The 27,696-nt window shown below is 28.9% G+C and overlaps 2 protein-coding genes across 2 annotated transcripts in view; one reads left to right on the top strand and one right to left on the bottom strand.

The window, feature by feature from the left end:
• Window positions 1–421, bottom strand: part of LOC129962720 (E3 ubiquitin-protein ligase Su(dx)-like) — a 34,441-nt gene extending 34,020 nt beyond the window's left edge. The window contains exon 1 of the mRNA XM_056076661.1: window positions 49–421. The gene's annotated coding sequence lies outside the window, so the exon portion shown is untranslated. The remainder of the gene's footprint in view (window positions 1–48) is intronic.
• A 389-nt stretch (window positions 422–810) lies between these two features.
• Window positions 811–25,904, top strand: LOC129963127 (39S ribosomal protein L3, mitochondrial-like). The gene is made up of 9 exons (XM_056077220.1): window positions 811–969; window positions 6,165–6,395; window positions 16,083–16,173; window positions 20,426–20,566; window positions 21,419–21,518; window positions 23,370–23,430; window positions 24,204–24,312; window positions 24,487–24,564; window positions 25,589–25,904. Exons 1-9 carry the CDS (start codon window positions 884–886, stop codon window positions 25,847–25,849), a joined length of 1,158 nt encoding a protein of 385 aa, XP_055933195.1. The 5' UTR covers window positions 811–883; the 3' UTR covers window positions 25,850–25,904.
• The last annotated feature ends 1,792 nt before the right edge of the window (window positions 25,905–27,696 follow it).

Here is a 27,696-nt window from a genome sequence, read left to right as displayed (position 1 = left end):
TGCGCATATTAGTCAAGAATTTTTTAATAAATAAAAATGAAACCCTACCTAAATGATCAGATTCTCTCATAAAACAATAATGTAGCAGCAGAATATATTAATCCAACGTATTAAAACAAAATAAACAAAGTAATGATGTACGTAACAAGATAAACGAAAACTTCATGTTTATATAAATACAGTATCAGTTGGTAAGTGAAATCATCCACAGAATCTAGGCCTATAGCTTAACATTTATAAGACCATTTACTGTCACTTCCGGTGTCCTCTACATTATATCACGTGATAAGAAATATTACATTGTGTTTAATATAGAGATAATATTTCAAAACTTTACTATCAATTATTAATATAACAGTAATATGTAACAACTATCGCGTTCACGTCAACGACCCCTTTCCTTTCACTCCCACAGTGTTCCTCCACCTATAACAACTAAAAAAAATAACATGTTTATACTTTATACTAAAGAATCGCACCTTCTTCACGAAATCTGGGAATAAATCTGCAAATCTGGGAAAGTAATATTTAGTGAGAATAATCTATTGTCCTGAAAGAGGAAAATCTTTAGAATTCTTAAATCAAACTTAATAGAAAAGATTTCCTCAATTACCGAAAAACATGAAATACTTTTAAGGCAAATCTTTAAAGTATAGAATTTTTATTTTGTTAAAAAATCGGAATTGCTAAATTTATCAAAAATAAAAATGTTTATGAGAAAGAATTACTTAGTTATTTAGAAACGTTAACCTCTAATTAATATAGTTTCCTTTTCCAAACAAACAACTACGTTTAACTGTAACTGCTCTAGAGCACACATTGTTTTGAAAATAATGCCTTGGAAATTTTAGTGCACTCCGGTGTAACATACACAAAATAAAAAATGTTTTCAATTGCTAAAAAAATATCTATTTGTTCGCTATCAGCTCGTGTATTATATAATAATAGCCAAAATATCCTCCCTACAATGTGAGTTTGTCGACATTTTTCTATTCTTTGAAAATCTGATTTTGTTTTCAAGAATGCAATAATCAACTTATACTGTTTTTAATAATTCAGGTAAACTCTGAAAGTACAGAATTCTGCATGTTTGAGATGCAGTATTATTATAAGTAGCTGAATATGTAGCTTTTGAATATATTTATCATGTTTAGTATTAACGTGTGGATATCATAATAAAACTCATTAATCGTTTTTTCGATTTTACTGACTTTTCTGTTTTAGTTAATGGATGAATTATGGTGGAAACTGCAATCATGTATTTAAATTTTATTATTATACTAAAAAAAAATTTCGTAAATTTCTTGGGCCAACATAAATTTGAATAGCGGAAGGTTTGATAGATTTTATGGGAATCATTGTACACTAATATTGAATAATTCTTTTTTATAAATTTATTAGCTGATATATACTACTTAACTTTTGTATTTCTTCTTCTATCTAAGTAGATGACATTTTCTGTTTTGAAAATATGTTGTCACATTGATTAAACTTAGAGTTCAGTAGAATACTTATGATTTTTAAGGAATTCTTATCATTTTAAAATGAATTATAGTATTAAATTATGTAAATGAGTTAATTTTATATTATAAGTTTAGTAATTAGGTAATTGGATGCATGAACCACTGTTAAGAAATAAGGATAATTTTTTGTAACTAATAAAATGTCATACATATTTGTAACTGTAAAAAGGCATACAGCATACATTTCTAATTTGTTGGGAAAAATTCTGGCTATTCTATATATATTCTGCTATTGCACCTTCCCCTTTTTTTTTTTTTTTTGCTTAAATATATAATAGAAAAAATGCTGCTGTATTGTAGTTTTTTTTTTTACATTAACGTTTTAAATGAAAGAAGAGCTTTATAATATCTAACTTATATTTAATAAAAATTAAAACAGTGATTTTATTTTATAATTCCTTTAACTTTATTCACTGCATTTTTGTTGAAGGTTTGTAATTTATTTATATGATTTAATTCAGGTCTTTCTTAAGTGAAATTCCATTTAAGAAAATTTTCATATATTTTCTTTTTAATGAGACAAATGTTTGTAAACATTAATGCTAACATGAAATGTGACTTGATTAGAAATGACAACAAAAATGCCATAAATTCTAATACATTTCTTCTGATGTTAAATTTCTGATACTAAAGTTGGGTTTCTTTCACACATTTTGACTGCTACTCTGTTGCATTATACACTCCTGTCCATAAATTAAGGATAATGCATGTTCAGGAAAAGAAAGAGTCAGAAGCAAAACAAATGTGACTTATTTGTAAAGCCTATTTATTAAACAAAAGGTAAATACCAAAAAAGAGGCTATATGTTTGATATCATTACTAAAAATTGTGATTTTCTACTCCCTGGACCAAATTACAAAAAAAAAAAAAAAAAAAAAAAAAAAAACAATATTACATGGTTGGTATGATGGTTAATACATAGCATGTCTCCCAGAAATGCAATACAGTCCGTACAACGTCGAGGTATGCTGAATATCAAATTATTGATCTGATCTTGGGGAATGTTACACCGCTCATCAAGCGATGCTCTCCGAAGTTCCAGTAGACATGTAGGAAGTGGTTGGCGGACTGCAACTTGTTGGCCATTCCGCACATGCTTTACTGGATTCAAGTCCCACGAGAATGCTGGCCAGTCCAAACGGGTGATATCCTCCAATCAAAGGCATTCTTTTATGATGTTTGTATGGTTAGGACAGGCGTTGTAATCCATAAACACGAATTCTGTGCCCATGGTGCCCCGAAATAAATGTACATGTTTTTCCAGAATGACGTCCTGATAGATTTGACCTGTCATGGTTACACTTTCAGCATGCAGGTCAGTTCTGGAACCCAGAATAATTCCTCCCCAAATGAGCAATCCAGCACCACTGTAATGGTGCCGTTCAATGATATTCTCTTGGTGGTAATGGGTACCTGGTGCTCTCCATATTAAAGTTTGGCGAGAATCAGACTACAAGCTAAACTTGGATTGTCGTAAAACATCACACAAGCCCACTGTTGTGGTATCACAATGTATGCTGTCCAGACTAACCACAGGTGACAGTGATTTGCAATAAGTGGAACACATCTTACAGACCTACTGGCATATAGACCAATCTGCACTAAGTGTCTGTACATGGTCTGCATTGAAACTGTCATACCAGTGGCTGAAGTTAGCTGATGAGACAGGTCTGATGCTGTGCTCCATCTGTTTCTTTTGGCAGTAACTGCCAAATACCAGTCCTCATTCAGGGTTGTAACTCGGGGGGCGACCTGTGCTGCAATGTCTACTCACATTACCATCATCTTTTAATCGTTGCCAAAGTCTGGAGATGATACTCTGGGTGAGTCCAAATTCCTTGGATACTTCCGGCTGGTTTCGCCCACATTCCAGATGGCTGATAATTCTAAAACGTAAAAAATCATCCAAATGCATCCTTTGTGTCACAACTATGCGGTTATTGCATTGAAAGGCTTATGAAGCACTTGCGAACAATTTTACTTCTTTGCCTGTATTCCTTATACATCACTCTCTTACACTCTTGTCATTGTGACACACTGTCGGTGTCATCTGATGGCTTCCTGCAATTTGCATACGATTTTTGAAGATGTGTGTAGTCATTTTACAGGTGATATATGTATTTTAGGGTTCGATTCCCTTGTGACTCTGAATTATCCTTAATTTATGGATATGAGTGTATTACACTACCTGTCTCCTCATTTTTTGAGCTGAAAGGATCCCTTGCATTTTAGATGGATGGAGGTGAATTTTATTTTTTATAAATAAAAATGTAAAATGAAAGTTACATGAGCAAAACATGCACAAAGAAAATGGCACAGTGTAGCAGTTGCATTACTCTATCTTCTCTTTTGTAGTACAGATGCCGATGTCTGATTAGGTACACATCCCATAGTACATTGCGATTGTAATAAAATTAAGATGATATGCTGTTCTGTTAAGCTGTGTGCATGAATGTCTTGTCTTTGTGTTATGTTTGTTTTGTGTGAAATGTGATTATTAAAGAAACGTTCCCGGAAACATATGTCCTGTTGCTTTCACTACATGGATCATAATGATCTACATTCCGCCACAACAGAAAGCAAAACAGCAATTTAAAAAAAGCAATAAGAAAAATGTATAAAAACAAAAATGATATAAAAAAAATTAGAGAGGATTTTTATTGTTGGATGTGAAAGCCAATTATAAAAAAATCATGCTGAATAGCATTCCAAAAAAAAAAAAAAAAAAAAAAGCTTGAAATGCATTAAAAGTCAAAGTTTGATTCTTAATAAATTATTTCTAATAATATTTTTAAATCACTATAGTTTGTTGGAATTTAGAAATGCCTGGAGGCTGTTAGTGGACATTTTGTTGCTTATTGCATCTTTTTAACAACAAGAGTAATTACCATTTGTATGGAGATTAAAAAGTATGAATAAATGGGACTGTGTCTTGAAATGAACATAATTTTTTCTCTAGTCTAACTTAATAGCCTTTTTGAAATTTGGGTCAGTATTTTTTTATATGCTTTTATCGTTGTTTCTTTTTATTATTATTATTATTATTTCACTTCTCACACCATGTGCTTAGATTTCAGATAGGACAGTGCCTTCGGGAGAGAAAAAGGCATGCTTACAATTATGACTTTTTTTACGAGTTGCTTTTCATATTAATTTCTCAAGTGTCCAATATATCCCTTAAGCTGCTTCTCTCCATTAATTGAAATATTCATGTTAAAATGCTTTCCTGTTTAAACACATTTATTAATTAAATTTATTAAAATTATTTAGGTTTATTAAAGGTGCTAAACCTATCATTTATCATATGAAAAAATAAAAATAGTGATTTTTTTTTTAATATGTTTAATATTTTTGTCTTTTTAACAAAATATCTATATGTATATCAAACAAAAATTTTGCATAAAAAATCATTTATATCTATTTAAGTCCAAAAATTTCCATTCATTACATTTGCATGACAGGATGGAAACAGAATATCTAGGAAATGTCCTGGAGTTTTATTGATCTGAAAAATTCATGAAAACACTGAAAGGACATTTTGTACCAAACATGTGTTCAATTGTCAATTTTGTACTCATTTCTTTATATCCAAAGTCTAATATCTCTAAAACAATCATATAAATAGCTGCTCGAGACTTCTTTCTTTCAAGGGAAAGTTAATAAACTTTAGTTTCACATGCACCTAACTTACCCAAAATTTTCCTATATTATTGTTAAAGATAATAATGATATTTCCCCATTGCAACAGTAATATTGAGAGATTACTTTTTACTGAATAAAGATTGTCTATGGAAGTCTAGTATGCAGATTTATTACAAGAAGAATTGTTTATGACACTATTTAAGCAAATTATAGAGTAAGTAATTTTAAATATATAAATAATTAATTTTAAGTATAATGAATTCACAAATGAAATATGAAGAGTATAAAGAGAAAAAAATGAAAGGAAGAAAATGTTTTAAACAGAAATTTTGAAAAGGAAAAAAAAAAGAGTATCAACTTAAAAAATTAAAAGCAAAAAATTTCAAAATTACTTAAATAGTGTTTTAAATAGTACTTAAATAATCTTGAATTGGCTCAAAAGAAGAGTTTAAGAGTCAAGGAAGAAATTGCAAACTTTAAACATTTACAGAAGAAGGTTTTTAAAACTTTTTAATTCACTTAAACCAAGAATGGGTGTTAAACACTGGCAAGTCTAAACCAGTGTTTTTTTAATTAGTATTTTAATATGTATTGATATTTCAGTTTTGAAATTAAATATTGATTATTATTTATAAATTTTTATGTATTAAAGGTAAAATATTAATCTTGTAATTTTACAAAGAAAGATAATTTTTGTATTCAACCTTTTGCATTTATTCATACAAAAATTTGTTGTATAAATATAATGATATGAGTATAAAAGGAAGTTATGTAAGATATGAAAGCTAATCGAAGAAACTGAAAATTACAAGAAATCTAAAATGTATTAATAAATCTTTATGTATCTGAAAAAGTTTATGAATCTTTGCGTATTTAAGAAAATTTCCGAGTAATTTATGTTCAAAAATTGTATTTTATTATTCTTAATGATTTATAATTTTAAGAAATGTTTTTACCTTGACACTCAATATTTTAAAATTACATATTATATATTTATAGAGCATGCAACTGGATTGTGTCAACAAGAGAAAAAGGTTATGGGCATGGCATTAGAAAAATAAAAAAATTTGACAATTATTGGGTTCCAAAGAAACGTAAGTTTACTGATGATAAGCTCACTAAAGAAAATAAAGATTTCTTACAAGAAGTAATCAATGACAAATACCTAAAGCCAGGGGAAAGTCCTTTAAGAGAACAACCAAACACTGATAGAGCTGAATGGACTCCTGAGTAAGTACAAACTGGCATTGTTCTGTGCTCTCTTTGCATATTCTCCCGTTACCTTTAAGAATAAAGACATAGGCATAAAGAAATGAAATATTGTCTCATTTAACCTCAATTCACAATTATTTAAAGATGTAAAAAATTGCATGAGATATTAAATAATATTTAACTAATTCATTAAAAAGCTAAATTTTTGCATTTTAAAAAAATGGTGCTGTAATTCTTTCAGAAATTATTGGTGAAATATGTTTTTAAAAAATTAACTAATTTTTGAAGAATTTGATTTTAAAAAGGATATCAAAAGGCACATTTCCATAATCTAACATATATTTGTGTCAAATTTGATGTTTCGAGGTTTTAATAGTTAATAGTTTCTGAATATGCCAACACACACAATAACTTTCATTTTTATTACTACTAGCCTTTGGCAACCAGCTGGTTTGCTAAGATTATTAATTATGTTTTCTTTCCATTAAGTTTCTTTTGCCTAAAATAACAACTCATGCCTATCTTATGCATAAATCATGATTCTTCTAAGAAAATATTTTCGAATATCAAACATCAAAACTATGTTATTTTAATAACATTTGTCTTGTTTATTATGCATATGAACTGATGTAATGTAGTTGAATCCCATGATATCAATGTGCTGTTCAATATGCCCAGATAATTCATCTTCTTTCATGTATTGTAACTTCACTTTTTTACTATTCATATAAATTACCCAGATATTAAGCAGAAGATTTCTTCTGCAACTTTCAAAAATGTAAAAAATTCAAATGATTGAATATTCAGTGGAATATATAGCCAAAAATTTGTACAACAGTTAAAGTTGCATCATTAATCATTAAAAAAATTTGAAAAGGAATTAGTTTTGTTCAATAATATTTTCTTTTTAGTTATGACTGGAAAATGCCTAAATCCTACTTACATTTTTTAATTAATTAAAATTTCATAAAAAAAATTACTCCAAAGTATACAGCTTACTTAGAATATTCCTATAAAATATAAAAAGGGACCAATAATTTGTTGGCAATTCAAATTAAGAAAGAAAAGCTTTATATTCTTTATGAAAATAAGAGGATGACTGACAGTCTTACTGCAGTTGACAAATCTAGTAGATCTCATATAAAATCTAAATAAGAAATAACTTTCCCAAAGTAGATGTTTCAGGGTGGGGATGGGAGGTGCACCCATCAAGCACTCACTGATGCACTCATCAAGATTCCTTTAATTAACAAGATATCAAGATGGTCATCTAGTCGCATGTAAGCTGACATCTAGACACACTGACATTCTGCCCAAATCATTATTATTGTATTTGATCCTCTGTAGTAGGCATTATATATAGATGGATAGAGCTAGTAATCAGTTGTCACTAAATGTTCACTTTTATTTATGTTATTTTGTGTAGTTGATAAAAGATTAAAACTTCTCAAAGCTTCTTTTGCAATCAATAGGCCAGAAAATAACTCATTGCAGATTGAAAATTAGATATTCCTTCATGGAATTAGTGGTAATAAACTGTTATATATATATATATATATATATATATATATATATATATATATATATATATATATATATATATATATATATATATATATGGGAGGGGAAGGCAATGACTAGCATTAATATAAAAATATATTTATTATAATTAAAGGACAAAACATTACTATTCTAACATAAAACACATAAAGATACATGAGCTTGAGCTGTAGGTCTTACAGGCTCACTACCCAACTCTCGTCTGCCAATAATGGCGGGAAAGCATCACATGATTAGTGATGTGACGCAACATAGCGCCATACAGGATACGAGATCTGTCAGCGCTTCCACATCGGCCATCATGATAGGATAGGCGACCTCCCCTTATGGTATACAGTACATTGAAGTAAATATATAAAACAAACATCAAATACAGGAAAATAATAATATATAAAATTGAAATATTCACAAGATAAAACAAACAAAATAGTCATACCATCCGTGACAGCATAAGTATATAGCAATACAATAGCGTGCACTGGAAATATCGAATAACTAACTAAAAATAAAAATAATATTTGTGTTCAGCATATAAAATTACAATAACACAAAATAAATAGAATAAAAATCAAAGTCTATATCGTCCAAATATACACACACAAAAAGAAGGAAAATAATTCTCTTTCTCTTTAAGTAGTGCTCAGTGTTTTCTTTTGAAAAACAATTCAAGTTATGTGTTCTATATTGCTGGACCATGGTTTCATATATTCTGCACTAGTTGAAGTTTTTGATGGTCCATCGAAGAAATCACACTTTTCAACATCGTATGTGTCGTTTGCTTTAATTTTGATCACTTTATATGGTCCGAGAAATTTTTGTTTCAATTTCAGACCAGGGCCAAATTGAGTGCGCTTGATTGCGACGAGATCATTCAATTGAAATTTTTGAGCATGTTTCCTACTCATATTGTAGGTACGGCGATTTTCTTCTTGGATTTTGAGGATTTGTTGTTTTGCATCTTTACGGAGTTCCTATCACACTGTTGGAGAAATGCAGACTGGATCTCTTCGTTGACGATTTGAGGATTTTTATATCATGCTCAGATTTCATTTTAGTTCCAAACAGAATGTCGAATGGAGTAGAATTAATACTTCGTTGAAATGTAGAATTAATAATTTGCTGAACGGAAGCAACATGGCTATACCATTTTTCAGGGTTTTCTATGGATAGCTTGGAGAGTACAGATATGATAGTAGAATTAAGTCTTTCTACCTGACCGTTTGATCTAGGAAGTCCAGCTGTAACAGCAATATGGGTGATATGCTGATGTTCACAATATTCTTTGAATGGTGTAGATGTGAAAGCGGTACCTCTGTCCGTAATAATCCTTGAAGGATTACCGAAAACTGATCTTTGGCATTCGAACTTATTGAGAACTTCAGAGGTGTCGGTGGACTTGGTCGGGTAAAGCCACACAAACTTCGTAAAGGAATCGATGATTGCCAGAATATGCTTATATTTCTTAGAAGTGCTGGGAAGAGGACCCAAATGATCAATATGGTATGTACGAAAGGGAGTATCGTCTTTGTCAAGTGGATGCAAAGTGCCATCTAATTTGCCACGTTTTCTGTTATTTAGAATGCATGTTACACAGTTGCGTATACATCGTTCAATTTTCTCTTTCAAGTTCGGAATAAAGAATGCTTTGTTTAACATTTCCTGCGTGCGTTTTACTGCAAAGTGGCCTCGTTCATGACAGGATTTAATAATGTTGGCCTGCATATCATCAGGTACGACAAATAAATCGATTCCGTCTAAGTTCTTATATAAAATGTTGTTCTTGACTATGTAGTTCTCGTAAGGTGCATTTTGAAGTAATGCTTTTATAGCTGTAATATGCTCATCTGTCTGTTGAGCTTTGAAAATTTGAAGATTGACACAGTCTTGAATGACATGCAGTCGACATGAGTCATCTTTGAACCGGTTCGATGCTCTATTTCGTAGTCTGAAGGTATAATGCCCATCGCGAAATGCGGGAATTCATTTCTTTTTTTATTTAACGTTTTGACGAATGCATTACAGTCAGTGATAATTTTAAAGTGTGATCCGAGGATGTAAGTTCGGAATTTTTTAAGAGCTTCTACAATGGCGAGTACCTCCAGCTCATAGCTGGTGTATTTTCTTTCGTTGTCAGACGTTTTCTTGGACATATAATACACTGGATGGAATTTGTTATCATCTTTGGATTTTTGTAGTAGGACTGCCCCCAAACCATCAATTGACACGTTTGTATGAATTTCAATGGGACTGCCTTGGTTAAAAATAGTTAAAACGGGTTAATCAGAAAGTAACTGTTTTAAGCGCAAAAACGCAGTTTTTTGCTGAGCTTGAAATAGAAAGGGGCTGTCCTTACGAAGAAGATCACTAAGTGGTTTTGCTATAGTAGAGTATGAGGGGATAAATTTTCTTAAGTATCCCTAAGACCTAGAAAACGTTGTACGTCTTTTGCATTTTTTAACTCAGGATAATTAAGAAAGAATGGCTTTAGTTTTGGAGGGTGAAGGGAGCAATTTGCCGTGTTCTACTACGTGACCCAAAAATTCAATCTGACTATACAAAAATTGACATTTTTTAAAGTTTATATCTAGTCCATAATCGCGAGCTACTTTTAGAACAGTGTTAAGGCGTTCGAGAGCCTCGGATTCATTATTTGCGGGAATGATGATGTCATCCATATACGGGAGGACAATGCCTTTTGCAATAAGATCACGAAAAACGGCATTTATGTATCGCATAAAGACAGGAGGACATGAACTTAAACCGAATGGCATATAACGGAATTGAAATTGACCTGTATTTGTGACGAAACTGGTGTAACAACGACTTTTTTCTTTTACCGGCACATGAAAAAATCCGTTACGCAAATCGAGAGTACTGAAAATTTTAGCATTTTGAAGACGATCTAAAATGTCATCAATTAATGGTAGTGGATAATAGTCTTTAACTAATTTACGATTTAATTTTCTATAATTTATACAGACTCTATGTTTTCTATCTTTCTTACGAACTACGACAACTTGACTAGCATAGGGTGAAGAACATGGTTCTATAATTCCATTTTTTAACCACTCGTCTATCTGCGCATTTACTATATCACGTTCGGCAAAGGGTAAACGTCGAGGAGTGTGGAAAATTGGCTCATCGTCAGTAAGCGTTATATCAAGTGCGATGTTCGTGGTTTTAGTTTTGTTAGGTTTATAGGCTAACAAAATCTGTTCAACCTCATTGCGAGTTTGTTTAGAAATATTCGGACCTATATCAAACGTGGGAGTTTCGGCAGAAATAGCCATTATAAAACTGTCAGTTTCAACAGGATCATCAGATTTAGAAATTTTAGAAAATACAACACCGTCAGGTTTAATTGTCAAATTTGCCTGATTTATTACGTCGCAACCTATTATTAGATCATAAATAGTACAATTATTAGGTACCGCAGAAATAAAAACAGGAAAACTTGGTTTGTCAATAATAATTTCAGATTCAAAGGAACCTATTATTTTAGTTTGAGAAAACCCGAATCCAGTTAGTGTTATCTTGTTTTTCGTCAACGGCGGCGATCCTAGTTTAATCCATGCAGAATGTTTGAGAAGTGTCGAAAAACTACCAGTATCGACTAATCCGGAAAGTGTATTATTAAGAATAACAACCTTTTTATGCATATTCGACGGAGAATGCAATAAATGTAAAGTGTTGACATTATCACGTGGGGTAGAACTGTCATTCCGAGTAGTACGGTGACAATCGGAAGATTTATGTTCGAAAAGATTACCAGAAAGACATTTAGGACCACGATTACGATTAGGGCAAGACTTTGAGATATGTCCAAAATCGTTACAATTAAAACAACGCATGTTACTGTTAGTCGGATTACTAAGATTCGATTTTGATTCTCTTTGTTGGACAGGGATTTTATGTATTGTACCACGTCTTTGGCCGTCATTAGCATATCTAGAATACGACATTTTTGAATTATTTCCGTTCATTGCACTTACGATAGTTTCGAAAATTCGTAACTTTTCTTTAAATTCAGAATAACATTTTGCACCATAAAGAATAATTTTATCAGAAGGGGAACTCTGTATCCCGTTTATTGTGTATTGAATAACAGAACATTCATCAATAAGGGTTTCAGACTGATTCGCAATTTCACGCATGGCAATAAAATACTGCATAAAAGTTTCATTCGAGCGCATTTTACGTCTTTCTAGTTGTTTATGTATTTCAATATAAGTTACTTTATCGTAAAATTCATTAATTATTGCATTTTTAAAAGCTTGATAGGAATTTAGATTTCTTTGGGAGAATAAAAAAGATTTAGTTGCGCCGGAAACTAACCTCTTTACAAAGATTAATTTTTGTTGTTCGCTTAAAGAAGGGAAAAGCGGAAAAATTCTCTTCAACATCGCAAAAAAAAAAATTTAATCGAATAGGAATCATTGCCTGTGAAGTTTCTACAACTACCACAGAGATCATGTAATAAAAAACAAAACTGAAGGTTTATTTCATTCATCGTTTGGTTATTCGAGTGATTCCGTTTTGGCGCCAGTAATTATTGTCTGACTGTTATTTATTAATGTTTCGTCTGAAGTTGCGGGGATGGGGAAGGAAGAATTATTACCCCCATTACTTGATGAACTTTCGGTTTCAGAAATCTGTTGAGGTTTTTCTTCTGTTTCCGATAAAAAACTAGTATCTAGCGAATTCTGAAATTCATTTAAATTTGTTAGGGCTTTAAAAATATTTTCACACAAAGCATCTTTGTCGGTCTCAGTTACTTCTAAGTGTAATAAATTAGAAACGGAGATAAAGTCAGATAAAGAAAAAATCTTCAGCAATTCTCGTTTATGTTTTTCTACATCTAAATTTTCAAAATTTCTCATTCTTTTTCGAGAAGAATGGTCAAAATTACTGTAACCTAACACAGTGTTAAGCAATTTTACTGAATTAGTTTTTGCATATTTAAGGGAGTTAGCGATTAATTAAATATCGCCTAGTTTTAAAGACATTGTAATTAATTAAAACAGAACTAGTACACATTCAATCAGGATTAAAATTTAAAGGGAGAATGATATAAAGTAACGTACTATAAATTAGAAACTTATCAAGAAAAATTGCGCCTACCTGGTTGGGAGCAGTCGAATTATTCACTCTTAAATGATTCACACATTTCCAAATAATTCAATTTCTTCTGTAATTTAGAAATGTTGAACAGGATGATGTTCTTTTTTTAAAGCGGCCAGTATATGTCAGCACAGTTGCACAATAACACGAAACTTGAAAGTTATCACTTTTTCGCTTGAATCATATCCATCAAAAACGTGCACTAACGTCCATTCACCAGTCTAGTAAAACATCCACGGCAAAAATCCACTCTTATCAAAACTTTTAGCGTCTTAAATTGTACTAACTTCCACAGCTTTTTCAACAATTTGGCGGGATTTGCTAGGGGTATTCACGAGAAAGGCCGATCCCCCAAAAATGTGGGGAAAGGCAACAACCAGCATTAATATAAAAATATATTTATTATAATTAAAGGACAAAACATTACTATTCTAACATAAAATGATACATGAGCGTGAGCTGTACGTCTTACAGGCTCACTACCCAACTCTCGTCTGCCAATAATGGCGGGAAAGCATCACATGATTAGTGATGTGACGCAACATATATATATATATATATATATATATATATATATATATATATATATATATATATAGTATCAAAAGTCAATATCAGTTAATGCTACTGAAAAAGAGTTGCGATTCAGTCATCAATATCAACTTAACAGCAATTTTCATTTCTTTTGAATCAGAAATTCATTCAGTTAAAGGATTCATTTCAATCTGATTGATTACAGAAATCTATCAATTTTCGGAAGGGGCATTTCTTTCAACATGATACCTTTGCTAATTCACAAGTGTTTGGAACTTCCAAAATCATGTTAAGAGTTTAATACTGTAATGTTTCCCCATTTCCCACACATAGTTAAATACCTACAGACCGCCAGATGTGGATGCTTTTGCTAGTAGAGTCATTGTGTCTGGTCATTTGTTGCATCCAGATAAAGGGCCACAGATGGATGCCTTGTTGTTTCAAATAGATCTATCATATCTTCAAAGGAGAAGAACATCAGCCGGCGTCCTGGCATAGGGGTAGCGCGTCTTCCCCGTGTTCTGGGCGTCCTGGGTTCGAGTCCCGGTACGGGCATGGTTGTTCTTCCTCCGTTATATCTGTGAGATGTATGAATGTGCCCCCCTGTACAAAGGGGTTGTGCAAGCGAATGAGATGTGTGAGTAGCTAAGACGTACTCTTGGCCCTAGTTGGCGCTACTAAAAACAAGAGACGCTCCCTTGGCTTAAAATCGCTGACTTCGTCAGCGAGCTTGTGCATGGCAAGTGTCATTATAAACAACAACAACAGAACATCAAAACATCCAGTTGTTAATTTCACCTCCCTTTATGAAGAGACTCTTAAAATTTTCAATAGACAATCAATCACCAGCAATTATTGTCATTAAGTGTTGAACTGGGATGTCAGCTGGTGTTAGCTGCGAATTGATTATAATTAGCGTGTATTCAGGAGGGGTCAGTTACAAAGATGGATCATTAACAGGCATTTCTAGGATCAGCTGAAGACCATTGAGGAAACATTACTGAGCAACTATTGGGTAATAAGGAACTCAAGTTCACCAATGAGAAAATCAGAAGTGGAGATCTGACAAAAATAAAATGCATGTTTTTTTTTTGTTGTTGTTGTTGTTTTTAGAGAGAGAGAAGAGGCTTGGAAGGGGAAGTCGGAGAGACATCTGTGTTTTGGCATCCCAAGAAATGGTTCGTTAGTTTGTGAGAAGCTCCGTATGATTTAGTTTCTGTGTTAGGATCCACCTGATAAAGGTCTTTGTATTTCTGGAACAGTTTCTGGAGTAGCCATTTGAGCTAACATCCTTTTAATGTGTTTTTGGTGTCTATCGTCCGATTTGATTGAAGAACTGTTTCATGGTTAAACTTTCAATTGTTTTTGTGTACATATATAAGGCTGTAAATAAAAGAATTGTTTGTTTACGCTACTCTCTTATTTGATCATTCTGGATCAAGATATTATAATACTAATGACTTCCGTGTTTTTAGCGTTGATGCTATGTATGTAGATATTGTAATGTAGATTTTGCTATAAGCAGCATTTGTTGATAGTAAATAGAATTTTTAAAAAAAATGTATGTGTAGAGTAAAAAAGAAACAGTTTTTTTATTTTAATTTACATGCACCTAACAATTACAAAAATGTTAATCATTAAACAGATCATAAATTATATATGTTTGCTTGGAATGGAATTTCATAATTTTACTGAAGGAAAAAGTATTTGAAATAATAAATAATTTTGAAAATTTATTATAAAATAATTTTATTCCTAAACTTCTAAAAAATGATATCAATTTCATATTGTAATGAAAACCATGTTCAGTGGCTTTATTGTGAACAATCCAGTAAACTCAGTGGTTTTTATTCCTCTACAAAATACAGGTAATAAACGCTGCAGAAACATACATAAAGGCAATGCTTGCAAAAATAAGCAAAAGTACTTGAAGCAATCAACATTCCTAAAGAAAATTCAACTAACTAACTCCTCTCACTTTATATAGGTTTTCTAGTTGGACAAATAACCATCATGAACAATAACTGAATCTTAAGTCCTAATACAGATATTTCCATATTCCTGTACTTTTAAGAACCTTCATTTTTGTTAACAAGGCCTTTAAAATATCTAAAACCTTACTATCAGACCAATTGCACAAGGAAACAATATTACAAATCTTAACAATATGGGTGACAAAATTTGGCCAAATAGCTCCTTATTATTGATTATGCTTTATTACAAATAGCTGCCTATATTTTTAATTTAAAAGGGAATATTCTATATTCTTCCTAAATTTTTAAAAATTTCTTATAAATTGATATTTTATATTACATTGATATTTGTATTTTGAAGCTTTTTATTTGGTCAGCAGAAAAATTATCCAGTTGAGCAAAATTTTATTGAATTTCTGATTCCAAATTATATTGTGTTGTTTTAGTTTGTTGTGTCATTATTATTTTTTATCAATAATAGTTTTCATAATTTATTTATTTCCTTTGTTGTTTTTAGATCTGTAAGGGCTGGTCTAATTGCTAGAAAAATAGGAATATATCCAATGTGGACAAAATCAGGGAAAAAAATATTGACAACTTTGTTACAGGTATTTTTTTTTAACTATATAGTATATATTTTAATATCTTACATAATGAACCAGCATTTTTTTCAGTTAATGATTTTTATTGCTAATTGATAACTTTACCAGCATGATATATATATATTTTTTTCTTTTTACTTTTAATAACTCTGTAAATCTATTGAAATGTATTAAAGATAGATTTATGTTTCTGTATACATGTATATATACTAAAGTATTATACATACATAAAACATTCAAAACTATATTAAGAAATCATGAATAGATTTTTTAGGCTTTCCTTTTTACTGTAATCAATTTCACATCTATACTTCTGAAATAATCTCATCAAAGAATGAAATTCTATATGTAATATATGCTGCAGTTATATTTAAAAAAATTAGCCTTCCCATTAGCTAATTATTTTAAGCTGTTAATATTCATCTAATATTGCAAACTATTTTTTTCATTTCGTTATGAAATATTTGCAATCTGAAGGATTTTTTTTTCTATGGAAATGTTTAAAGAAATGGTTTATTGCTTATTTATTGATATTTTGTAATCAGGGCCTTTCAATAATTTTATATTTTGAGAAGAGCAAATACTAAGAGTTAAAAGGGAAACTAAGCTGAAATGACATAGAGCGTGACTTGACTTAAACAATAGACGAATCATTAATAATAAATATAAAATAGAATGTGCTTGGATTTGTAATATTTATTGCATTTATTTCAATTTTGCATAGTAAAAAGCTTTGCTTTTAAAATTATTTTTTTGAAAAATATTTCTATTAATTTGACGCTTTTATTAATCCAGCAGTCCTCGAGTTTGATTGGATTACTGAGAGATTGCTATATATAGTTAAATTAATTGGAGATTACCACAAAGAATGGAATTTTAGGACTTTAGAAAGTTAAAGAAAATCAAATAATTTATTAAAATTATATCGAACCAGTTTCTAATAAGAATAAAATGAATGTCTGTTTGTCAATGCTCTACAGAACAGATTGTTAGACCTAAATCTACTAAATTTGGCATGTTGTTTTCTAGAATGTGTGCTTTTTAATTTTTATTATAAATTTTATTTATAATTAATTTTTTTTTAATTCAGTTGAAACACACATTTTATTTATTTCCCCAAAACTTTTTGCACAAAATTAAATTTTAGAATGGTACAAAATGTTTACATCTCGAGTCACTATAACAAGGGAAAATATGATTTGTGTGTACTAAATAAAAAGACATTTTTAATATAATAATTTCACTAAGCATTTAGAAAATAAGACCTAGATTCATAATCAACAACTAATACATAATGGAGTAACAAGGTAAGTATTGGATGAACTGACACTAGATTAAAAACAGTATGAAGTAATGAGAGTTTTGGATTGTGCTGTCATTGGTTAATAAGCAGTGAATTCAAATCAATTATATGTGTTAATACTGAATTATTGATGTTGTTTCCTTAAAAAATAAAAACACTTTGAATTTGTTTGGTCATTGTGAGTCTTTGAAATCTGATACAAATTTGCTTTTAAAATCTGTGGAAATTATCCAAATGTTGCATTTTTTTCAAAAATTTATAGGGATTTATGAGGTATTTTCTAAAGGGAGAAAAAAAAGGTATTTTCAAAACAAAGAAATATATCACCTTTTATATGTAGAGTTAATAATTTAAGGGAATTTGTGAGATAATAGATTTTCTAAATAAAGAAATATGTAATTTTTATATGTGGTACCCTTTGCAAAGTTTTTGCAATATGACATTAAAAGCAAAAATTATTATAAAATAGTGAAACTTTATATTTTTTCAAATATTTATATGCTTTGGCCATCATAAAATATTAGTTTTATATATATATATATATATATATATATATATATATATATATATATATATATAATATGCACCGGCCACATTTTTTTCTTTCTAAAGATTCAGAAGTATATTTTAAAATTTTTTCATGCTATCCTAATTTTTATAGCCCTTTAAAACACAAAATAATGATACTTAGTGTAACTGTTTCAAAAAATGTATAGCATAGTTGTCAGTATTCATGGTTAAAATGTAATAATAATCCTGATATTAGAAAGAAAGGAAACTGAAAAGAATTTAGAAGGATGTTTGATGGATTGTGATAAAAAGATATATCATTTATATATATATATATATAGTTTATTGCCAAAAAAGAAAAGAAAAGAAAACATAAATCTAATTCATTAAGTTAAAATGAAACCTTTGTGGTTTGTTTGATTTTTGCAGTTTTTTATATGAATAATTTTTTTAATGTTTATCATATTAATATACAGTTTTTAATTATTTCCTAATTTTGCATTAATATCTTTGAAATATTTTCTAACACTTGACTGAGATTCATGAAGGGCTTTGTTTTATTGAACAATTTCTTTTTTCTTAATCTAATTCTTATTGAAATTAAAAATTGCTTTTCGAATTGTTTCCTTAATGTGTAAAGTTCAAATTAATGAATAACTGGGTCCATTTTCTATATAAATATTTTTCTTTAGATTTAATTTAGCAACTTACAGACTTTGAAATTTGAATTGATATACCTAAATACAGTCTATTTTTCACTATTGATTTTGGATACTCCGAATTTCATTGCTGACTTTTGTCCTCATTCAGAAAACTCCACACAGCTTTAAGTGAAGATGACAAAAGCTCTTGATAATAAAATACACAAAATTTCAGAGACCCAGAGTAAAGTTGATCATTTCCAAGAACTCTAACCCTTCCAAATAGTATTTTTTGAAATAAGTTCACAAAAAAAAGAGAAAAGTGCAGAAAACCAGAGACACAGATTTTTTTTTTTTTTTTTTTCCCCTGACACAGCATTCTTCCACATAACACGATTGATGCAGTTTTTCGCCTGATGGAAAATCTAGTGATCGATTTTATCTAATAATTATACATAATCTTTTTCTTTAAAGAACTTTAAAATATATAGAATAAATATTTTAAGATACAGTCAACAAAATAACATTGAAATTTTTTCTACAATTATTTTTTACTAGAAGAAATTAAAAAAATTCCTTGAAAAATAGATTTTTACATAGTGTGCTTAAATGAAAATTTCAGATCTGCTTGATTTAAACTGTATCTGTTGTTAAAAAAGAAATTTAAAAGTGAATTGTAAACTGATTCCCCCCCCCCCTTTCTAATTGAATTTAACAATTTTCGAAGCGAGCAACATTAGGTGTTTATTTAGCGAAACACTATGCTGCAAAGAGTGAAATCAGCGAATGCTCACACAACTTTTAAATATAACATGGTTAAACTGTCACAGTATGTCAAACAAAAATGTGATGAAATAGCATTTTCTGATGCATGCTTAAAAGAAATTCAATCACAGAGCCCTCTGTTAAAGAGCAGAGGACTTTATTAAAGAAAAATCTATGCTCAAGTTTATATCATTTCATCTAAATAATAACTTAGAATTAGAATTAAAATTTTGAGATTCTGAAAATAGTCTGTCAAAGTATTCTGATCAAACATTAATTAATTTTATGAAGCACCAATCATGCATGATATTTAAGTTAAGTATCAGCCGAAATTTTGAATGACTTGATAAAAGTCTTCATCTCTAGTCATATACTTAAATAATGAAAAAGTTTGAAATATGCTTTCATTTTCTTTCTCTAAATTTCTCTTTCATTTGAGAGGTCTTCCTCCCCCCCATGTTCTGATTGTGTATTGTGAATATGGGATTTTTCATTATTTCTGGTTTTCCTTTCATTATAATCATCATTCATTGTGACTTTTTTTTTCTTTCACTTTTGTATATATAATAGAGTAAATAAATATGCATAGCTATCCATTAATGATATTTTCAAATCTGAAAGTGTAAAAACATATTACTTTCATTTTTTTTCTAACTGAAGACCAGTTTTTTTGTTTTTATAATATTATCTCACATTATGAGATTTTATTAAAAATACTATAGTTTTATAAAGTTATTATTACTAATTATTAATCAATTTAATGCATAAAATTTATTCAAATATTATTATTTATTTATTATTTCAATTTCAGTGCAATTATTAAGTTTGAAATTGCATATGCAAAACAATTATAGATTTTCATCTCTATTCTTAAAATTATTTCAGAAAAGTAAAATAATTTTTAGATATATATATAAATGACATTTTTAGCAATCAGATTAAAAATATATAATGAAAATGCTAAAGTTCTTGATTTAAAAAAAATGGAGTAAATTTAGTAACCGTTTCAGAATAATTTTCTTTATTTTATCTTTTATAGGTTGTCGATAACCATGTAATTAGGTACAATCCTCCTGAAATATTTTCTCAATCAAAATATAGCAAGTCTAATTTAATGCCATCTGATACTAGAACTTATGGAAGTTTGGTGGTTGGAGCCGAAAGTGCCGACCCTCAACTGGTAAGAAAAGTTTCATAATCTTCGTTATTATTACATTATTGGCTTATTAAAAGATTTCAGTATTTATACCTTACCTTAACATATCTAATGTTATTTTATGTTGAAATAATTTCCCATCATAATATTTATTTAAAGAATACTCTTCATAACATATTATAATTCATTTATTTTTTGAAGACAAATGGTTGTTATTTTTTCTTACATAAGAATCATCCAATTGTGCAGATTAAAGAATTATAACACTTAGATGCAAATGAATAAATGTTTCTGTGAAATACAAAATATATAACCCTGTGTTTATGATTTCCATATTTATATATATTTAAATTCTTGAAGCAAATTTTTCAATTCTTAAACCACATTGTTAAATTTGTTTTGGTTACAGAGTTCTACTTTTTACTTTTTTTGTATACAAAGAGAAAGTATAGTTACCATCAAATAATTCTGCTTCAAGATTTAGACAAATTTCTATATTTCAGATTTCCCTGAGTTTGAAAAACACATTTTGGGAATTATATCTGTTTGTCTTTGAACACAATAACTGAAATATGCGTTGAGCTAAATGGATAAAGTCTGGTATGTGGTCATCACATTAAAATCATAGATTTCTATCAAATTTTGAACAAAATCCATTCATCATAAGTTTAGGTCAATCAAATGAGATAACTGCAAAATGTAAAGAGCTAGATGGATAAAATTTAGTGCATAGTTTAAACATCTAAAGGGTAAATTTGTATTAAATTTTGAATCAAATCCATCAAGGAGTTGACTGTCTGGTGGTCTGTGCATTCACATTCGTCTTAAATGCAATGCCTCAAAAATGCACTGACTCTATTAATTTTTCTTTTTTAGTTTACTGCTGCTTACAATGGTCTTTTTGCTGAAGCTGGGGTTATGCCGAAAAAGAAATTAACTCGTTTTCGTATTACGCCTGATGCTAAAATAGAACCAGGTAAATTCTCTCACTTCATTTTTAAGAAAATTAATTTGCATTTTTTTTCTGAACTTCTTTAATGAATATGTTGCAAGATATCTTTTCATTGATAAAAAAAATATTTCATTTAAAAAAAGTCCTTTCCTTGTGGTTTCATTTTAGAATCCCCCCCACCTCACCCTTTCATGATAGATCTGTTTGAATTGAATTGTTTTCTTTGTATTTAATGCATTTTTTAACCAAAAATAAAAGTTACTTCCTGTACATATAATTATCGCGAATTTGAATTTCAACTAACAATGAATTTTTATTATTACTAAACTGATCTATAAAATGAATAATCTACAGCCAGAGCTGTGAGGAACAATGGTGGCTTGTGAGTTTTTATCAGAGAGGGAAAGACTTTTAATCTTACACTGTCTTATAATGTATTTTTGTGCCACTTACATTTTTTGATTTCTTAATCTTGAATAATTATTTGACATCCTTAAAATCTAAAAATTAGTAAAATATATATTCTTTTAGCATTTTTTTTTTTTTTAAATCATGAAAAAGACCCAAGATCTCTAGTCCATAGATAAACGTATTCAAAATATTTGGACTTAAAAGTTTTGAGCAAATTTGATTAAAAACAAATTCCTATTAGTTTCTGTTTTTTAAAAAGAAGTTATATATATAAATAGATGTGTACACATATTTTAAGCAAATGCATGGCCAAAAAGAAAAAACTTTTGAAATTTTAAAACTGATTTTTTTTTTTTTTTTCATGGGAGGCATATTATGTACTAGAAACGATGATAAAACTAATGTCTGGTTGCATCATGATACAAATGCAAAAGAGACCAAAATTTTTCCCTTCAGTAGTTTTACAATCAACACATGTAAGCTTAGGAAAGAAAAATGTAGGTATCTTTAAAAGAAGGTTGCAAGCATTAGAGATTTTTATCCCTCCATTCGGAGCATGGGAAAATGCAAAAGTGAGCAATTTTATAGAGCGTGTGTCGAATTGATTAAATAAAAAGGAGGAATTGGATCAGATTGGAATTGGATTTAGAATGAAGTTATAATATGAGTTAAATTAAGATAAAAATTTGGAAATTATATATATATATATATTCCATTTCTGTATTTGCAGAGTTATACCACTATATCATGTTTTAAAATTTTGCTATAATAATTTTTTTAATGCAAAATAAAAATATCAAAGTAATTACTAAATTTGTGTTTATTTGAAAACCTGTTTACTGATAATTTCTTTTTTCAAATGAAAGCAAATTAAATAAGTTTATCATGTAAAGTGATGTTTATTTAACTACAATGAAGCTTTTTTAGAAGCCAATTACTCGTGTGCCATCACCTTTGTGTAAAAAGCAAATACTAAATGAGTAATTTATGTAAAAAAGTATGTTTTCTGTTTTAAATATTTAACAGGGAACAAATCTGAAGACATAAATTAGTTTCTTAATATTTAATCGAATGAGAAAAAAATTATAATGTTTGTATTTTAAGTGACTGGATTTAAAATTTCGTCATGGACTGATTAAACTTATTCCTCCCCTTCGTCCATACAATAATAAAAAAATAAAATGTCGGTCTACTTTTTTAAACCAAATAAAAGATAAAAGCTTAAAACCTGAATGAATATTTTGGTAATATTTATTTTATTACTTGAATTAATTTGGTATGTATTGCAAATAATGTTCAATTAATTAAAAGGGGGAAACATTCAGTTATAAATGCAATAAGTGTTTTTGGGAAAATAGTTATTGCACCTATTATTTTTAATATAATCTCTTAAAAACGTATTTTTCCTCTTTATTTAAACATTTTTCATTTCCAATTATCTATAATAAATATTTTATTTTATAGGCACTCCACTATTCGCAAACCATTTTAGAGTAGGAGATTATGTGAATATAAGAGGCATAACGTAAGTTGGAAAAATAAATAATTACCTATCCTTATAATGAGTTTCATTTTGTAATTTTTTAGATTTCCACATAAAAATGTTAATATTGCATAAAAAATTGATTAAAAAATGTGCAATTTTGCTATTTATTATCATTTTTTACTGAAATAAATATTATCAGCTATATTTTGTATGTAAAATATCAATATGGAAATTATATAATAGAATATATGAAATAATATATAATAGGACTTTCTTTGTCATAACTTATTAATAAATATATATTCTGACACATGACTATTTAATATTATCAATTTTCTAAAAATTTCAGTTTCCATGAAGAAAATGCGAGGTTTTCTAAAATTTTGATTGATTTTTAAAAAGCTTATGAGGGCAAATAAGAGATACTAGCATTTAATATAAAAGATTAAATATCTGGAAAATATTACTTCTGCTAGTTTTTATCTTTGTATAATTCTGGCAATAACACTATCCCTCATTCAAAAATCCGAGTTCAGATACTTTATTCATAAAAATGAAAATATACCAATATGGAAGTTCATTATGATCTGCATTGCTATTCGTACTAATGACTGATTAGTGCAGATATAAAGTAAAATCCTTTTCTGTGAGAAGAAAGTTGAAATTCTGCTGAATTTGAAGGAGAATGGAATTTCGGAAAAACCTTTATTTTTTTATTGCATACATAATTCAAATAGTAAAACAGGAGGGAAAAAAGCTATGATTTTTAAATGTTTGCTTTTTAAATTTATGTAACAATACAAATTTTACAGAAAATATCATGGCTTTCAAGGTGTTGTGAAGAGATTTGGATTTAAAGGTGGACGTGCAACTCATGGTGTCACAAAAAGTCATAGGAGACCTGGATGTATTGGTAGTGGTGTAAGTAATTTTTTTTTTTTTTTTTTGTATATTGGAAGCTAGGGATATGTATATAAAAAGCAAAGTATTACAAAACATATTTTATTTGCTCCCTTTTGTTTAGAGTATATTTTGCATAAAATTATTTATGAATGTTTTATTTATATGCTTGCTTATTTATATATATTATTTCAGAGAAAAAGAGGTGTTTGGAAAGGGAAAAAAATGCCAGGACTTATGGGTGGACGATATCGATTAGCTCGTGGACTTAAGGTATTTTGATTTAATTTGCCACAAATATTCCAAAATGCTTTTGTACTGATGTATTACAAATTTTATCTCATATTTAATTTCAGCAATACTTGCTAATTGTAGGTTTTCTTAAATTTAATTGCTTAAAAAGTAACTAGTATATCAGAATTAATATCTTTAAAAATTGCTAATTCTGATAGTTATATGTTGGGGATTACTTCTTATCTTTCTTCTTCTCATTAGCTAGAGCCTGGATAAGGAGAACATTTGATATCAAGAAATTCAGTATTTTGATCATACATGTGTATATATATATATATAATATATAAACTTGTTTTGAAGAACCAGGCATAGAATGCTTTAATACTCTTTATTCTTCATGATGTCAAGGAAATAGATAAAAACTGTACTATTACCAAGATTTTTTTTTTCTATCCAAGCTATAATGTGGGCCAAATAGTATTCTGAATAGGAAGGCAAGAAACAGGAAAAAGAAGCCATAAGAAAGTATTATGAACTTTTAATGGAGAATTTAACTATATTTCTGAACTATAGGTTCAGAAGACAATTTGTTGACACAGCCTTTACTAAAGGTCCTTGTTGGCATTTAATACATCTGAAATAATAGAACTTCAGATTTCATAAATTGTGTTCTCAATCTTCTTACTGTCATATAGTAACAAAAAATTTTGTACAGAATTTAATTTTTCATGAGGCATATTTATATTTGAATAAAAAAATTTTAAAAATGATAAAACAAGCCTATTGAGATAAAAAAAGAAAATATGCATTTAGTCATTCAACAAAAATTAGTATTTTGAGACTATTATGTCCTTACAATAAATTCATCTAACTAAGCATATAAATTTTTAAACTTCCATATTATTTCACAGAAACACTAGTATTATATATTTTTTAAAGAACTATTTTATATACTTAGTTAATAGTGTAAATTATAAAATTTTTATAAAAATATATATTCTATAGGTTATTTTTTTTCACCATTGTAAAAATGTTTATATTGCTTTTTTTTTTTTTTTTTCAGATTTGGCGAATTAATACTAAATATAATGTATTATATATACATGGACCAGCAGTGCCTGGTATTAATGGAAACTATTGTACAATCTACGATTGCTATATTCCTAAAAAGAATCATAAAGAAGATAACCCTCCACCCTTCCCAACATTTTATCCTGAAGATGTTGAAGAGCCTTTGCCAGAAAATATTTATGATAAAGATCTTCATAACTTTTCAGATCCATCAATAACAATTGAAGATGAAGAAGCTGAATCTAAAGGATAATGTTTGTGTAGTGTAAAATGTGTATAGTTTGTAATAAAATTATTATATAAAATAATTTTGAAGTTATTTAAGCATGACACACACACATTATTAGGACATCAGATTGCATTTATGATCTAAGGCTGTAGTAACTTGTTGGCAATCTCATCTTCTGGTTAAAAAGATATTTTTTTCCAATACTTCCAAAGACCAATATTATTAAAAAATCTACCTTTGAGTTTGGACACAAGTCTGATACATTAAAAATTTATAGCATTCATACTTGCTGATGTGGAAATTTGAAAATAATGATCATCAAATCAAATATACATTATCTGGTGTTCTCATGAACCATATTTCGAGATTAAATCAATCTGCATCTAATGTAGTATCAAAATAGGATGTTTTGAGAGTGTTATTCCATACTTGAAACATTAATTAATAGTGTAGATTCAATTATAAGGATCACTTTGCTATTGCTTTCAAAATAAATAGTGTTCTATTTGGCATTACATGATTTATTTCCGAGCAGATTTCATAATTATTGAATAATATAATTAAGAAATCTGATTCTTGAATCCATACTCAAATGATGATTAACCAATTCTTACTTTCTAAATTTACAATGCAAATAAATTTGAAGAAGCCTTAGACAGATTTAACTCCCCAATGGTGAATTTCCAGCAAGGCAATTCCATTGGGAAGCAAGGAAATGGGTAAAGAAACTTTTTTTCTTAAAAATATTAAATAATATTAACACTTTATTTAATAATTGGTTAGGTTTTCATATATTTCATTACATTCCCTTAGTTATTAAAATATTTATAGAATTGAACATTTCCAGTAATATTGTGTACAAATGTGGATACCACGCAGTTTGGAATCGTAATAGATTAACAGAAACAAATACATATTCATAAAAATAGAAAAAATAATAATAACCTAAAATAAATCATCAACATGTTGGAAATGTGAAACTAAATTTCTATAATATTGAAAGAGGGGCTTCATAATGCCTAAGACTGCAAAATAAGTGAATCTGCTATTATTGAAAATGGGCAACATTCCTCCAATAACATATTTGCCCTAAATATAGATGTTGGGGAAACTTTATAGAACAATTAATAAATGAATAAAGATAAAATTTGTTCTAAAAAGATGGAAACAAAGTTGAATTTTATCCTGAAACAAATTCTTTGATAACATCTAATGTCTTGTAATTGGTGAATCAACACATTATATAGGATAAAACATTTGGCAGAACTTCAGTTCATTTGTCATCCTCCACTTAAGAATACATTTATCCATTGACGAATTGCACTTTTTCATAGAATTAAGCAACATATTTGGTATATATGGTATGATAGAACATAATCACAAAAATGTTGATCAATTCTATCAAAGAGCATTACTCAAATGAGTGATGTGGGATGAGTCAAACGTCTCATCCCACATCTTCAGTAAATATAGGTTTAATACACATTAAATCATAGCAGTCAAACATTTTCTGCATGTTGCTTCATTAGCTGCCTGCCTAATAAGCTACCATTGTATAGACTTTTTTAATATCTTTCTCTAAGACCAATAGCTTTTTATTTAAATGAGAAAAATCATTATTAAAACTTATACCATCTCTTATCTAGTAACATATCCACAACTGCAAACTTAAGAAGCCTGTTTTGGATTTAAGCCAAACAATTGAAACCAAATTTAATTATATTTTAATCAGTATTTCAACTTAATTTTTTCGACATAAAATAAGATTTTGAAGAAAAACACATCTGAATGGAAAATAAAAAATACTACTTCAACTGTAACCAAAATTAATTGTTTAAATTTCATATTACTACACTATAAAACCAAGAATA

Source organism: Argiope bruennichi, chromosome 3 (assembly GCF_947563725.1).
Source record: "Argiope bruennichi chromosome 3, qqArgBrue1.1, whole genome shotgun sequence".
NCBI lineage: Eukaryota > Metazoa > Arthropoda > Arachnida > Araneae > Araneidae > Argiope > Argiope bruennichi.
The sequence above is the reverse complement of the archived record's forward strand: the minus strand, read 5'-3'. Positions and strand labels throughout refer to the sequence as shown.

Excerpts from the sequence above, each read along its gene's own strand:
- LOC129963127 (XM_056077220.1), top strand. The coding sequence starts at position 884 with ATGTTTTCAATTGCTAAAAAAATATCTATTTGTTCGCTATCAGCTCGT. Across the intron at positions 6,396-16,082 it reads AGAGCTGAATGGACTCCTGA|ATCTGTAAGGGCTGGTCTAA; the intron begins GTAAGTACAAAC and ends TGTTGTTTTTAG. Across the intron at positions 24,313-24,486 it reads CTGGATGTATTGGTAGTGGT|AGAAAAAGAGGTGTTTGGAA; the intron begins GTAAGTAATTTT and ends ATATTATTTCAG.